The 16,742-nt window shown below is 50.0% G+C and overlaps 1 protein-coding gene across 5 annotated transcripts in view; it reads left to right on the forward strand.

The window, feature by feature from the left end:
• The first annotated feature begins 9,732 nt into the window (after positions 1-9,732).
• FMR1 (fragile X messenger ribonucleoprotein 1) overlaps positions 9,733-16,742 on the forward strand; it is a 128,200-nt gene continuing 121,190 nt past the window's right edge. For 2 of the 5 annotated variants that reach the window (XM_082263890.1, XM_082263891.1), the window contains exon 1: positions 9,819-10,109. In XM_082263890.1, coding sequence (XP_082120016.1) covers positions 10,059-10,109 — 51 coding nt within the window. In that variant the 5' untranslated portion in view covers positions 9,819-10,058. The other 3 variants (XM_082263893.1, XM_082263892.1, XM_082263889.1) reach the window with 3 other exon arrangements.

The raw sequence follows: 16,742 nt of genomic DNA on the forward strand, positions 1-16,742 counted from the left end.
GCACAGTAGCAAAGCCTTTTGCACAGTGGACCTAACGCTTTGAAGAACAGGCGTTAAGTTGTCACTGAGGCGATGGCAACTCTGTGCGGTGAAAAACACACACTGCTATGCGACCCACAGTTGTCACTGAATACAGCACAGCAGATGCGTGTTACGCACAGTTGCAAAGCCTTTTGCACAGTGGACCTAACGCTTTCAAGAACAGGCGTTAAGTTGTCACTGAGGCAATGTATTTTGCTGACTAGCAAGCACGTATACCTGCTGTAGATATATCAGCACTGTGCAACGTGCTCACTACACAGAACCCTCACACTTTCACTTTCCCTACAGAAACTTGATTATTACATCTAACTACTGTGGTACAAAGTTCCCTAACTACACTAGATATCCCTTTCCTCACACTAAAAGAACAGCTCCATACAGCAGAAGACTGACACTGTCCCTTTAAATTTTTTTTTTTCTAACTCAAAAAACCAGCACAATCGCTGTATTTCTAACTACACTGACTGGCTGTAAGCTGAATGCAATTCTGCTATATGGAGCTTTAGAACCACTCATCTATGCAGAAAATGTAGTGTAGCAAAGCAGGAGTAAGAGAAATGCTTCAACTCTCTTCAACAGACTCTGTATCACTGTGCTAGGGTTTAAGCGGGGCTATCTTATATACTGTGGGGCATATTCACTCCTGATTGGCTTCTGGTCCCCGTAGTCACTCCAATCACGTTCCTATGAGACTCCTGCCCCCTCATTGGCTTTTGCTGACGTTTCTGGGCCAATCACGGGCTTTTAAAGCCCAGTTCCTGTCGCAGTGCATTTTCGGCGGTTTTGGTGGGCGAATTCCGAACTTTTACCGCAAAAAATTCGGAATTCGGCCAAATTTCGAACACCCAATGTTCGGGTCGAACCGATGGTCGACCCGAACCGTTCGATCATCCCTACTCCTCCGCAGCAGCTCCAGACCTCTCAGTAGATTTAATTTTATTGAGCTCCCTTTTATAAGCTGTGCGTATGCTGCCTATTTTGTTTTTCACGTAGATGATGTCAGCCTTGGGATTCACTGTTTTGTACAGCTCAACTAGTTTCAAATAGGCCTCTTGTTTTAGTTGTCTATTTGAATACTCTTTTGTTTTAACTTGCCACAGACAGGGCAGTTTCCTGTATTCATCAATAAAAAGTTGCAAAAACTCTGACGTGGTGAATTTATCCACCACGATGAAGTACAGTATATGCCTGCAAAACACAACACAAAACATAGTAAAAGAGCATGTATTTTGTCACATAATAAAGATATTCCCAATATAAGCTGTATAGGGCCAAAAACACCAGCTTTTGAATCAAAAGTCGTACCTTTGTTTGTGGTGAAGAATCGTGGTTCGTCGATCGATCGTGCTCCTCCAAACGATTTGTCCGATAACAAATCGTCGACCGAAAGATCTGGCATCCTTTAAAGACAGCGCATGCGTCAACTCCGCCGACAGTGGCGGGCAGACGCAGGGGCGTGTACGTCCCCAAGATTAGGCTACATGCGACACACACACACGTGAGTCGGCGGAAGATTCTTTGCGAAGCGAAGATGTCACAATCTCATAGTTCCACAAGTGAAGGCCGAAGTGGTTGGGCCACAAAAAAAACTAAAGCAACACCTATGAGCAAGGGTGAAATGGTGGAGATGGTTGGCATACTGGAGAAACAGGACTATGATGGCAGGTTGGATAACTATGAAAGGCCCAACTCAAGAAAAGACCGGATTCTGGACAAGGTGGTTGCATGTTTACATAAAAAGTATGGTGTTGAGCGATCAAAAGACCAAATCCGAAAAAGATGGTCTGATTTGAAGCATCGGGAGCAAGAACAGCTTGGTCACATACATCATATTCTTAAAAAAAGTAAGTTTATTTATTTTATCAAGCAATATGTTTTGGGTCGAATTGGTGTATGTTGTATTAAAATGTATAGATTATAATGTATATGAAAACTTTCCAATTATTTATTTTATTGGTCGTGTCTTGATTAGATCGATCTATTGACGATTTATTTGTATATTACATTAAAAGACAGGAATCCACAGTAAACTATATATGCATTTGATTGCAACGCATTTTCTTTATTGCAACAAATTTTCTATGCAAAAATTCATATTATTCCCATATTCTTTTTGTAACCTTTAAATAGGGCAAAAACGCAAATTAAAACAAAAAGAATGGGAAAAGAGGAGGAGAGGTGCATCGACTGTGTCAGCTCCATCCACATTGGATGAAGGAGCAGAGGACATAGGCCCAGATGCTGTCACACATTCCCAAAAAGTTAATTGTTTCCTATGCTGAGTCAAACATTATTGTCCCAACTTTTTAGGAGATAACAATGTACATGTCTGAATATTTTATAAGAAAATAGCTGTCAAGCAGTGCACCATGTCCTATCAAATTTACCTCCTGTGAATTTTATTACATGCCACATTTTAATTATTATGTAGATAAAGACAGTAGTCCAGAGTGCAGCATGGTGGAGCCAACAAGTGTGCAGCCACCACAGCAACAGGAAGGTTGGTAGGCCCAGATTTTTTTGTAGTGGGATACTAAAAATATGTGTATTTGCGATGATTGTTTAACCTTATATTGTTGTATTTCATAAAAAATATACATTGCAGAGGTTCCCTCATTTGATGTATGGGATGTGTCACCTCCAGTTGGTTCTGATGTAGAAAATTCAGAAGCAAGATCTCGTGCCAGCATTCCAACCAGACTTGCAAGCTCTTCTGCAAATGATCCCGATCAGGAAACAAGTGTTGGGGAGCCAGTTTTGTGCCCAAGTAAGTTTTTTTTAATGTGTTTTCAAGTGTATTTCTCATTTGCTGTATTTGATGTAATGCTTCAAAGGAACTACCTGTTTGTTAAATAATATGAATCAGGTGCGCCCCTAATGGATATATATTAAGCTGCAGAGACCGGCATAATCATCGGCGACATCGGAGGAAGAAGAAGAGCCTAGGGCAAAAGAGCAGGGTAGGTATTAACTCTTCATTCGTTTAAGATGAACTTGACCCCAAATGTTTAGATATTATGACCTCATCTAGTTGCTTGGCATTTACTTAATATATGATTTTTTATTAACAGGTCATGTTATTCCTAGTTGCACTATAGCCAGGATGACAGTTGAGGCTCTACAATGCTGATCTGAGCTTGAGAAAATGAAGGAGACTGCAACAGCCTTACAAAATAAAATGCGTGACTTTGTTGACATGCTCACCAAATTTTAAGCTTATTTTTAAAGGTTTTTTATTGGGATGTTGTTGTTTTTCCCGATGTTCGTTTTAAATTTTATGGCATATTTTTTGCACAATACATGCATCGTCATCTGTAAAAGGTGTACCCAAGTTTGTTACAGTTTTAGACAGGGCTCCTATGCATATGAAGCACTTTACAACACCCTAAGCGTGTGAATGTATTTTAATAAAAAAAAAAAATTTACATTCAACAATGTGTGTTCGATTCTTTCTTTGACTTTCGGTGGGGGGCAGGTCTAAAGCTGGGTAAAGTAGCACAAAATGTATGATGGCTGTCCTATTCACATATCTGCATGTTAATGAAAGCAGTTTTGATTGTGTGTATAATTATCAGCCGGACAAAATGTTTGTCCCTTCAGGACCAGTGGACATCTAACAAGTGATATTCACTAGTACACTGAATGCACAATGATATCTGTGAACTGAGTGGCATTCAGTCTACTAAAATACAGGCCCTATTTAGTGCCGGTTCACACTATAGCGTGTGCGGCGATCGCATGTAATATCGGAGCTCACTGCTCCTTCATTACATGCGATCAGATGTGCAGTGCAAATTCAGCCATACACTTTGTATGGCTAAATTCACACTGCACCCGCCCAAAAGTCGCACATGACCCTTTTTTTCAGCAGCATCAGGATCTGATCGCACAGTGGTTCACACTTGTGCGATCACATCCTGTGCGAACTGTCAGATCGCAGTGCAATATGCGATCAAACTGGGGGTGTCGTTAACATTTCATTGACACCCCCTGCATATCGCATATGGCAGTGTAACCTGCCAGATGTGCGTTTGCCATGCGGGAACAGGCTGCAAATTCACAGCCTTCCCGCATCACACAAGTGTGACCCAGCACTCAAAGTACTAGCACTCCTAGGATTCTATATGGCATTGTGATGGGCAGTAGCAATCAGTGTAGGGAGAGCAGTGTAATATATAGTGTATTGCTGGTTCGTTTGTCTATTCCACTTTACATTACCTATATATAGCACTTCGATCTCAACACTGAGCAAGTTTCACATAACACTGACATCTCCTTACATTGGTGGGCAGTGAGAAGGATGTCATAAATGAACACAACATAACAGGTGGAGGTAAGTTGTTAATACACTAATGTATTAGAATAAATATATAGTATGGTCACCTTCTGGCCAATCACCACCAATGTAAGGTGACATTGGATGAACCTTGGGTGTGACCTACTTCTCAATGTGAGTGGGTTTGTATAAATTAAAAGGGGTGCAGAAGGCCCTTGTATTTACACCACTGGTAAAAAAATAACACATGGCCATAATCGCATTAGAACAGCTGGGGAGAGACAACAGTAGAGAAACACACTGATGAATGTATTAACCCTTCTAAAGTCACACATATATAACACATGATGAACCCAAAAAATGTTGTTTTGGATATGTGCCCAAATTATTAGAATACACAATACAGAATCATTGCAATTTTTTTTAATTTCAGAAATATTAGTAGATCTCTCACAATTATCTTGTGTCTGGCAGATCTCACAAAATTATCTAGTGTCTGGCAGTAATTCCTGCCAGGAAACAGCTCCTCTCCCCACAAAATATTCAAGATATTCCTGTCGGATCTCACGGGCTCTATGTGATGCCAATCCTGAACGTCCAACTTCCGTAGAGGTCATGGACTCCACTTGTTCACGGGGTTGTGCCTCTCTACTTGGCCCTGGCATAGCAGGGTCAGTATCCAGTTGCTGCATTAGATAGTTCTCAGCATTCCTGCTTAAAAGTTATGTACAATGCAGCAACAGAGGACCACGTGATCTATTTTGTAGAGTGCCAGGTGTATGGAAGTCAGGAATATCCTGAACCGGTTGGCCATTATCCCGAAGGCATTCTCCACCACTCTGCGAGCTCTGGACAACCGGTAGTTGAAGATCCTTTGCCTGGGGGTGAGGTTCCTCTGAGGGAAGGGCTTCATAAGATGCTCCCCAAGCGCAAAAGCATCATCTGCCACAAATACAAAGCTCAGCCCCTCAATGGTTTGCTCCCTGGATGGCAAGTTCAGAGTGCCGTTATGAAGGCGACGAGCGAACTCCGTCTGCTCAATAACTCCCCCATCCGAATTGTGGCCATTTTTGCCAATATCCAAAAAGAGGAACTCCTAGTTTGCATTAACTATGGCTAGCATGACAATACTAAAAAAAACCTTTATAATTATAAAAAAATAAGCCGGAATTCGGAGGGGGGACAATGCGGACGTGCTTCCCATCTATAGCACCCCCACAATTGGGAAAATTCCACTTTTCCTGAAATTGAGCAGCAATCTCCAGCCATTGCTCTGCGTTTGAAGGAAACTGTGGGGAAAAAAAGAAAATACAATTAGTGCTTGAGCACATCACATTATTACACACACAGTTGTCTGTTAAATGCTTATGCAACTTTAAGATAAAAACATCAGGAAGACAATCGTTTGCATTTTGGGATCTAACATCTACATACATTTATTTTACACCTCCTAATGTGATTATATTATAATTCACCAGCTAGAGCTTTGGTATATGCTGACTTTTACATTTAGCATGGGTGGGTGGGGGGGATGGGTAAGTAAAACTATGCATTTATACATCAATAAGGGCTTGTGGCCACTGAACGTTTTTACATCATTACATAAACATACACAATCCTAGGTTGGAATGGATGGACTGATGTCTTTAAGATAAATCATAAACTAGGTACTAAAACATTTGCAAAGGAAGAATTGGTTCAGGGAAAGTCAGAAAATGACACAGATTCAATATACTGTTAACAGGCAATGCGTTTAGGGACACATAGGAGAGAATGCTGGGGTGGTTACTGGGTAATTTTACAAATGGTTAAGATAATATAAAGCTTTACTACTATGTGTATGCGGACAGAGGGTAGTTACAAAATAAGGACATCTGTAAATTGATGTACATCCAAAAACAGCATAATTCGGGTGAGATGATAATACATGTAATGTAATGTAAAACATACCTTGATATAGTCCTTCTGCAAGACTTTGATGATAGCAGAGCAGGTCTCAGGGATGATGACACCAAGAGCTTGGGGGGAGATGCCTGTGGTGAACTTGAGATCCTGTAGGCTTCTCCCTGTTTCAAGATATCTCAAAGTCGCAATTAACCTTTGCTCAGGAGTAATTGCAACCCGCACACATGTATCCTGCTTGATAATATAGGGGGACACCAAGGCAAGAAGACAGTGAAAGATGGGATCAGTCATCCTCAAATAATTCCTGAAGTCATCAGGATTATTTTCCTGGAGCTCCCTCAGCAAGGACATGTGGGAAAATTGATCACAGTTAAGCAACCAATTTTTCATCCAGGAGGTCCGCTTCTTCTTCCTCTTGCTCATAACTCGCCTCAGAGCCAGAACTCCAAGCCCAAGTACAGCAAGAGTCGAATCCTCGGTCTCCGTAATAAATCCTCGAACGATGTCTCGGAAAATAGCGAAATTTCGTCAACCAAACAAATGCTACCGAAATCAGGGCGAGATGCCCAGAAGGGTCACGGCCAAACACTCACTTCCTCTTTTGTAGCGGTGGACGTGCGTCGAACGTAGTGACGTCATTTTGTCGACCAACAAAAGTCAAGTGCAAGTCTAGAGCACATTTCAACCAACACAACAACACTGGACAAAAGACGGCCGATCGGTCGGCCAACAATCGGTGCGTGTGAACGAGGCATTAGTCTTACGCCACAGGCGCTCAAGAGCGTGGCTACATTTTCTAATATGCGATGCATACTAGCTCATTATGCCTTTGTCTTTACGGGTTTTTCTTTTCTCCTTTCTTTTTTTTTTTTTTTAGGGTTTTAATTCCTCTTTAAGCAGGCACAGTCCATTTTTAAAGCAAGATGCAACTCTCCCGCTCTCCAGCACATTACTTGAGCAGACAATTTACAGTCCCAACAAAGGTTCTTCCATTGCCATTGGCAACCATCACTGTGAATTTGATTCTTCATCCCACTCTCCCTATCTCCTGTAGAACGGGCCTGACACTTCTCTTGAGCATTAGAACACAGTTCTTGAGAGGAAAAATTAATTTTCGGAATGTTTCTTTGGCCGTTGCCTTTAGCAACCATTCGAGGAACCCAGGGCGATATCCTGGAAGAGCCCCCAAATGTAGCACTGCCCCCTAGAGGACTGCTGAGCATTACGCTTTCTGGATTCCCCTGGGTTACCCTTAGCAACTGACAGCAGATATACAGCAATGAAAGTTCTTGGCTCAGTCAATAATCAATCCAGGGGTTGTTGGGTTTCATTGAGAACTGGTATACGAGAAGGGATGAGTGGGATACTCCAACTGAAAACTATTCACAATGGTGAGGACAATTCACTTTAGAATGCGGCAAGGCCGCTGCTTCACCCTGCCACTGAAGTGAAGATAAAGTGTTCCTGCTTGAATTACTCTTCAGGGTTCTAACTTGGCACCCCCTTTCTCACTTGCTGTGTGTGCTGACACCCGTCCACTGACTCTCCACTGGAGTGGTCCCCTTCCTGGGCAGGCCCATCGGCAAGCTTCCCAGTACTCACGGACAGTGTTTTTCCCCAAGGTTGCTCTGCCTCCAACTCCACCAATCAGCTTTCATGGAACTCCTAGCTCAGATCCACACTCCTGGTTCACTAGGCCAACTGCCTGTGACCACCATCCATTGCAGCAGAAGGAGAGACAGCCGTACCCTCCTTCTGGGACTTGGCTTCCCGTCCGAAGACCCCCTGCCACATGTGCCCTTGGCTTTTATAGTCTATGCCAGGATGCACCACTCTTTGTGCCAACCCACTGGGATAGCTACAAAAGCCAGTGTGTCACTGGCTGGGTTTCCTCCACTGTCCAACAGGCCTCCCTATTGGACACAGTGGGGACACTCCCTCAGACCAGATGAATCACACATGAACACATGCAACAGGCATAACTAATAATCAGGATCCCCTAATAAGCAGACAGAGCAAACTATATTTCACCTGCCTAGCACCTATCTAGAAGGGTGCTACATCTATATTGTGGGGGATCTTTTAACCTAAAATAACAAAAAAAAAGTGAAAAAAAAAATCAAGAATGGGCTGGCTTGGCCACCGGAGGTGAAAAAAAAGGAGCCTGGGCCTGGCATTGAAAAGGTAAATTCTAAGTTAATGGAGAACAGTAGTATTTTACTATGTACCTCTCCTTTGCACACAAGCCCCCCTGTTCCCCTTTGAACCCAAATTTGTAACTCCCCCTTTTCTGTATACCTCTGCACTCCCCTTTTTTGCTCATATGTAACGCCAAATGGTAACCCCCCCCCCTGTATACCTCTATACCCCCTTTTTTGCACATGATTGAACCCCAAATGGTAACCACCCCTCTCTGTATACCTTTGCACCCTATGTTATAGGAACTCTTCCCTGTGCTCACCCCATGGCAGTGCTGCAGCACCCTTCAAGTCCTGTAGCTGCAGATATGCTCAATGGCAGGTCCGACTCCCAAGCCTGTTTGTTATTGTTTACATTCCTCACCTGCAGAACTTTCTTTGGAGGTGATGGTGGGTGGAATGTCTAGGGGGACAGGATTTGCATACGAATTAGCCATGTCCTTATCAGTTGGCTGTGTGCATTGAACACCGCAAAACGGCAGGGCCAGGCAGAGGTAGTGACAGGCTCAGCAAGCTGTGATCCCAGGACATAGCGGGACACTTGCTTCAAGGGACAGGTAAACAAAAATTAGGACTGTCCTGGCAAATCAGGGACAGTTGGCAAGTAAGTGGTCTTGGCAATGGCAAAAATCCCACATTTCAAGTTATCCCCATAATAACAGGAATACAGGGGACATCTTCCATCAAACACACCGGTTCTATCTACAGCTGAGGGAGATGTGCCTCACTTAGGAGAGATTTTCTCCCACATCTTGTTGTGTCTTCAGGACAGGAAGTCAGCAAAATATCTTAAATATGACAGAAATGTCTTTAGGTTTATTGTAATCACACCTGTCAATAAAGATTATTATACTCACTTTGTTTTATTTTCTGTAATGTGGTCAGCAAAAGTAAATGTATTTTATGAACACCAATGCAGCACTCAGAGCTGGTAATGAGGTGAAGATAAAAGACACCACAATAAACCTAAGATCCCCAGAGGTCAATGTCACCTGAACCCCCATTTGTTTCCCCTGACAAGTGCCCTCCTTAGGCTGAGCTCTCTAATCATTATAGAGGCTTCTCTGGATTGAGCTGTGCTGCCTGAACCCACATGGGTGACACCAGAGGGCCCCTCTCTTGCCAGCTCAGGCCCCATCCCTCGCGTTCCTCTCCCGCCGCCAGACGCGCTCTTCAGCCACACCCCTGTCTGCTCCCTCACCTCCATGGCAACCCCAACCCCTCCCTGACGTCAGCTCACAAGCCTTCGCCAAATACATAGAAATGTATAACGGCGTCAAGTGCAGCTGTTGATTGGCCACTTTTCCGCCGAGTCCGTGCACTATTGGCTCTCGGCTTTGTCAGTCGCCCGGGACGTCACAGTCGGAGCAACGCAAGCAGGTTAGGTTGCGCCTGCTGTATGTGTGAATGGGCGTGATCGAAGCCGCGGCCTCCGTCACGTGATCGCGGTTTAATGTTTACATTCGAGACGGGTGAGGGGGGAATCCTGTGCCAGGCGGGGGCCCGTTTCGCTTTCATTTCCCGGGAGGAGGTGGAGGAGGGGACGGCCGGCGGGCCTCATGCTGCGCTCAAGCCGCTGACGAGGGAGACAGAGGCCTGCAGAGACCGCCTTAGCCGCTGCCATCGTGCCGAGCAACATGGAGGAGCTGGTGGTGGAAGTGCGGGGCTCCAATGGAGCCTTCTACAAGGTGAGGCCTTATGCGTCCACCTCGGCCCAACATAGAGCTGTAGGTAAGCCACAGCAGCGCTGGGGGTACTACAAGTGCCAGCGTGCTCTGCATGGGTATGTGTAGGAAGCCTTGCTGGTGTTTGTAGTTCCCCAGCGGCCGGAGAGTACCAGGTCCCTCTAACCTAGACAGGTGAATGAGAGTGAGGCCGGGCCTACATCTATACATAATGACTTGCAAACTTCCCCTCCCTCCATTCATACTTCATTCCTCCCCTGTCTGCACTCAGCATCAGTACCATCTTCTTCACATGCCGTGCCTGGCATGGAGACCCATCTGGGTATCCTCATCTTTAAACCTCATCCTTACCGGTCCCCATCATCTCTGATCCCCATCCTCATTATCTCTGATTCCCACCCCCATCCTCATATCTGATCCCCTACACCCATCCTTATCTCTGATCCCCCTCCTCATCTCTGATCCCCCCCATCCTCCTCATCTCTGATCCCCCCCATCCTCCTCATCTCTGATCCCCCCCATCCTCCTCATCTCTGATCCCCCCCCATCCTCCTCATCTCTGATCCCCCCCATCCTCCTCATCTCTGATCCCCCCCATCCTCCTCATCTCTGATCCCCCCCATCCTCCTCATCTCTGATCTCCCCCCCCATCCTCCTCATCTCTGATCCCCCCCCCCCATCCTCCTCATCTCTGATCCCCCCCCCCATCCTCCTCATCTCTGATCCCCCCCCCCCCCATCCTCCTCATCTCTGATCCCCCCCCCCATCCTCCTCATCTCTGATCCCCCCCCCCATCCTCCTCATCTCTGATCCCCCCCCCCATCCTCCTCATCTCTGATCCCCCCCCCCCCATCCTCCTCATCTCTGATCCCCCCCCCCATCCTCCTCATCTCTGATCCCCCCCCCATCCTCCTCATCTCTGATCCCCCCCCCATCCTCCTCATCTCTGACCCCCCCCCCATCCTCCTCATCTCTGACCCCCCCCCCCCATCCTCCTCATCTCTGACCCCCCCCCCCCCCCCCCATCCTCCTCATCTCTGACCCCCCCCCCCATCCTCCTCATCTCTGACCCCCCCCCCCATCCTCCTCATCTCTGATCCCCCCCCCATCCTCCTCATCTCTGATCCCCCCCCCATCCTCCTCATCTCTGATCCCCCCCCCATCCTCCTCATCTCTGATCCCCCCCCCCATCCTCCTCATCTCTGATCCCCCCCCCATCCTCCTCATCTCTGATCCCCCCCCCATCCTCCTCATCTCTGATCCCCCCCCCCATCCTCCTCATCTCTGATCCCCCCCCCCATCCTCCTCATCTCTGATCCCCCCCCCCCCATCCTCCTCATCTCTGATCCCCCCCCCCCCATCCTCCTCATCTCTGATCCCCCCCCCCATCCTCCTCATCCCTGATCCCCTACACCCATCCTCCTCATCTCTGATTTCCCCCCCCCCCATCCTCCTCATCTCTGATTTCCCCCCCCCCATCCTCCTCATCTCTGATCCCCCCCCCATCCTCCTCATCTCTGATCCCCCCCCCATCCTCCTCATCTCTGATCCCCCCCCCATCCTCCTCATCTCTGATCCCCCCCCCATCCTCCTCATCTCTGATCCCCCCCCCATCCTCATCTCTGATCCCCTACACCCATCCTCCTCATCTCTGATTTCCCCCCCCCCCATCCTCCTCATCTCTGATTCCCCCCCCCCCCATCCTCCTCATCTCTGATTCCCCCCCCCCCATCCTCCTCATCTCTGATTCCCCCCCCCATCCTCCTCATCTCTGATTCCCCCCCCCATCCTCCTCATCTCTGATTCCCCCCCCCCATCCTCCTCATTTCTGATTCCCCCCAGCCTCCTCATCTCTGTTTCTCGCCCGCCTCTGATCCTCCTCCTCCTCCCGCCTCTGATCCTCCTCCTCCTCCTCCCGCCTCTGATCCTCCTCCTCCTCCTCCCGCCTCTGATCCTCCTCCTCCTCCTCTCGCCTCTGATCCTCCTCCTCCTCCTCCCGCCTCTGATCCTCCTCCTCCTCCTCCCGCCTCTGATCCTCCTCCTCCTCCTCTCGCCTCTGATCCTCCTCCTCCTCCTCTCGCCTCTGATCCTCCTCCTCCTCCTCTCGCCTCTGATCCTCCTCCTCCTCCTCTCGCCTCTGATCCTCCTCCTCCTCCTCCCGCCTCTGATCCTCCTCCTCCTCCTCTCGCCTCTGATCCTCCTCCTCCTCCTCCTCTCGCCTCTGATCCTCCTCCTCCTCCTCCTCTCGCCTCTGATCCTCCTCCTCCTCCTCTCGCCTCTGATCCTCCTCCTCCTCTCGCCTCTGATCCTCCTCCTCCTCCTCCTCTCGCCTCTGATCCTCCTCCTCCTCCTCCTCTCGCCTCTGATCCTCCTCCTCCTCCTCCTCTCGCCTCTGATCCTCCTCCTCCTCCTCCTCCTCTCGCCTCTGATCCTCCTCCTCCTCCTCCTCTCGCCTCTGATCCTCCTCCTCCTCCTCCTCTCGCCTCTGATCCTCCTCCTCCTCCTCCTCTCGCCTCTGATCCTCCTCCTCCTCCTCCTCTCGCCTCTGATCCTCCTCCTCCTCCTCCTCTCGCCTCTGATCCTCCTCCTCCTCTCGCCTCTGATCCTCCTCCTCCCTCTCGCCTCTGATCCTCCTCCTCCCTCTCGCCTCTGATCCTCCTCCTCCTCCTCCTCCCTCTCGCCTCTGATCCTCCTCCTCCTCCTCCTCCCTCTCGCCTCTGATCCTCCTCCTCCTCCCTCTCGCCTCTGATCCTCCTCCTCCTCCTCCTCCCTCTCGCCTCTGATCCTCCTCCTCCTCCTCCTCCTCCCTCTCGCCTCTGATCCTCCTCCTCCTCCTCCTCCTCCCTCTCGCCTCTGATCCTCCTCCTCCTCCTCCTCCTCCCTCTCGCCTCTGATCCTCCTCCTCCTCCTCCTCCTCCCTCTCGCCTCTGATCCTCCTCCTCCTCCTCCTCCTCCCTCTCGCCTCTGATCCTCCTCCTCCTCCTCCTCCTCCTCCCTCTCGCCTCTGATCCTCCTCCTCCTCCTCCTCCCTCTCGCCTCTGATCCTCCTCCTCCTCCTCCTCCCTCTCGCCTCTGATCCTCCTCCTCCTCCTCCTCCCTCTCGCCTCTGATCCTCCTCCTCCTCCTCCTCCTCCCTCTCGCCTCTGATCCTCCTCCTCCTCCTCCTCCTCCCTCTCGCCTCTGATCCTCCTCCTCCTCCTCCCTCTCGCCTCTGATCCTCCTCCTCCTCCTCCTCCCTCTCGCCTCTGATCCTCCTCCTCCTCCTCCTCCCTCTCGCCTCTGATCCTCCTCCTCCTCCTCCTCCCTCTCGCCTCTGATCCTCCTCCTCCTCCTCCTCCCTCTCGCCTCTGATCCTCCTCCTCCTCCTCCTCCCTCTCGCCTCTGATCCTCCTCCTCCTCCTCCTCCCTCTCGCCTCTGATCCTCCTCCTCCTCCTCCTCCCTCTCGCCTCTGATCCTCCTCCTCCTCCTCCCTCTCGCCTCTGATCCTCCTCCTCCTCCTCCTCCTCCTCCTCCTCCTCCTCCTCCCTCTCGCCTCTGATCCTCCTCCTCCTCCTCCCTCTCGCCTCTCATCCTTCTCCTCCTCCTCCTCCTCCTCCCTCTCGCCTCTCATCCTCCTCCTCCTCCTCCTCCCTCTCGCCTCTGATCCTCCTCCTCCTCCTCCTCCCTCTCGCCTCTGATCCTCCTCCTCATCCTCCTTCTTCTCTCGCCTCTGATCCTCATCCTCCTTCTTCTCTCGCCTCTGATCCTCCTCTGATCCTCATCCTCCTTCTTCTCTCGCCTCTGATCCTCCTGCTCTCTCCTCTGATCCTCCTCCTCCTCTCGCGTCTTCTCACCTCTGATCCTCCTCTCGCGTCTTCTCACCTCTGATCCTCCTCCTTTCTCTCACCTCTGATCCTCCTCCTTTCTCTCACCTCTGATCCTCCTCCTTTCTCTCACCTCTGATCCTCCTCTCACCTCTGATCCTCCTGCTCTCTCCTCTTATCCTCCTCCTCCTCCTCTCGCGTCTTCTCACCTCTTATCCTCCTCCTCCTCTCGCGTCTTCTCACCTCTGATCCTCCTCCTCTCATCCTCCTCCTCCTGTCCCCGCTGATCCTCCTCCTCCTCTCACCGCTAATCCTCATCCACCCCATCCCCTGTTCCTCATCAGGGATGGGCTCTGGCATGTTGGGATCCTAGTCCCAACCCACTTGAGCAATTCCGTTAGGAATCGGTCACTACACACCGCTAATCATGAGCAGCGTGTGTATGTGCAGCTGTGGGCAAGGAAATGCCTCACTGCCTATGATTGGCAATGTGCAGTGACGGCTTCCTGGCAGGATTCCTCCTCATCTCTGATCCCCTACACCCATCCTCCTCATCTCTGATCCCCTACACCCATCCTCCTCATCTCTGATCCCCTACACCCATCCTCCTCATCTCTGATCCCCTACACCCATCCTCCTCATCTCTGATTTCCCCCCCCCCCCATCCTCCTCATCTCTGATTTCCCCCCCCCCATCCTCCTCATCTCTGATTCCCCCCCCCCATCCTCCTCATCTCTGATTTCCCCCCCCCCCATCCTCCTCATCTCTGATTTTCCCCCCCCCCATCCTCCTCATCTCTGATTCCCCCCCCCCATCCTCCTCATCTCTGATTCCCCCCCCCATCCTCCTCATCTCTGATTCCCCCCCCCCATCCTCCTCATCTCTGATTCCCCCCCCCATCCTCCTCATCTCTGATTCCCCCCCCCATCCTCCTCATCTCTGATTCCCCCCCCCATCCTCCTCATTTCTGATTCCCCCCAGCCTCCTCATCTCTGTTTCTCGCCCGCCTCTGATCCTCCTCCTCCTCCCGCCTCTGATCCTCCTCCTCCTCCCGCCTCTGATCCTCCTCCTCCTCCCGCCTCTGATCCTCCTCCTCCTCCCGCCTCTGATCCTCCTCCTCCTCCCGCCTCTGATCCTCCTCCTCCTCCTCTCGCCTCTGATCCTCCTCCTCCTCCTCTCGCCTCTGATCCTCCTCCTCCTCCTCTCGCCTCTGATCCTCCTCCTCCTCCTCTCGCCTCTGATCCTCCTCCTCCTCCTCTCGCCTCTGATCCTCCTCCTCCTCCTCCTCTCGCCTCTGATCCTCCTCCTCCTCCTCTCGCCTCTGATCCTCCTCCTCCTCTCGCCTCTGATCCTCCTCCTCTCATCCTCCTCCTCCTGTCCCCGCTGATCCTCCTCCTCCTCTCACCGCTAATCCTCATCCACCCCATCCCCTGTTCCTCATCAGGGATGGGCTCTGGCATGTTGGGATCCTAGTCCCAACCCACTTGAGCAATTCCGTTAGGAATCGGTCACTACACACCGCTAATCATGAGCAGCGTGTGTATGTGCAGCTGTGGGCAAGGAAATGCCTCACTGCCTATGATTGGCAATGTGCAGTGACGGCTTCCTGGCAGGATTGCTCAGGTGGGTTGGGACTAGGATCCAAACACGCCTGAGCCCATCTCCGGTCCTCATCCTCCTCACCCTGCGACCCTCACCCTGCGACCCTCCTCGTCCTCTTCTCACCCTCCTCGTCCTCTTCTCACCCTCCTCGTCCTCTTCTCACCCTCCTCGTCCTCTTCTCACCTCCTATCCCCATCCCCAATCCTCATCAGGGATGAGCTCAAGCGTGTTGGGATCCTAGTCCCAACCCACCTAAGCAATCCTGTCAGGAAGTGGTCACTGCACACTGCCAATCATGAGCAGCATGTGTGTATGTGCAGCTGTGGGCCAGGAAATGCCTCCCTGCCTATGATTGGCGGTGTGGAGTGACTGCTTCCTGACGGGATTGCTCAGGTGGATTGGGACTAATGCCCCATACACACGTGCAGATTATCTGCAGACTTTTGTCTGCAGACTTACCAAAACCATATAATATGAGGTCAAACCTAAACACTTTCAATTTGTATGCAATCCGGCAGGCCCTTGCACTACATAGAAAAGGTAAGTCTGCAGACAAAAGTCTGCAGATAATCTGCACGTGTGTACGGGGCATAAGATCCAAACATGCCTGAGCTCATCTCCGAACCTCGCCCTCCTCTCACCACGGATCCTCACCCTCCCCACTGCCGATCCTCATCCTTCTGATCCTCCCCATCTGATCCTCATCCTGCTGATCCTTCTCATCCTTTTCATCTGATCCCCATCTCTTCATTCTCCTCATCCTCCCCATCCTTCTGCTTCTCTCCATCTCTGATACTCCCCATTTCCGATTCCCATCGCAGGTCCACACCCCCCTCATCACTGGGGTCCTCCCCATCTCTGATTCCTCATCCTGAACCCCTCTGATTACTCATCTTGCCCATATCTGATCCTCACTATCTCCCCTCAGCAGCAGCAATGCTACCTTCACCTGTCCTGCTTGAGAGGGAGAGACAGCTGGGCATTTCTGTGATCTCCATCCTTCCCCCCCCCCCCCCCCTCTTGAGCATCAGTGCCTATTTTACCTGTCCTGCCAGGCAGAGAGAGTCTTGGGCATCCTCCTCATTTCTAATCTTTTTGTCTCCTCGCCTATTATCCCCACCATGTAAAGCAGTATTAAACCCAAAAGCAAACATTTATTATATTGCAGCTTACCAATTCTTAGATGTGATGGCTAAATTAGAAGAAAGAAAGCCTAAAAAAGAAAACCTA

The sequence above is a fragment of the Pelophylax lessonae genome (assembly GCF_965119305.1).
Source record: "Pelophylax lessonae genome assembly, chromosome: 7".
Classification (NCBI taxonomy): domain Eukaryota; kingdom Metazoa; phylum Chordata; class Amphibia; order Anura; family Ranidae; genus Pelophylax; species Pelophylax lessonae.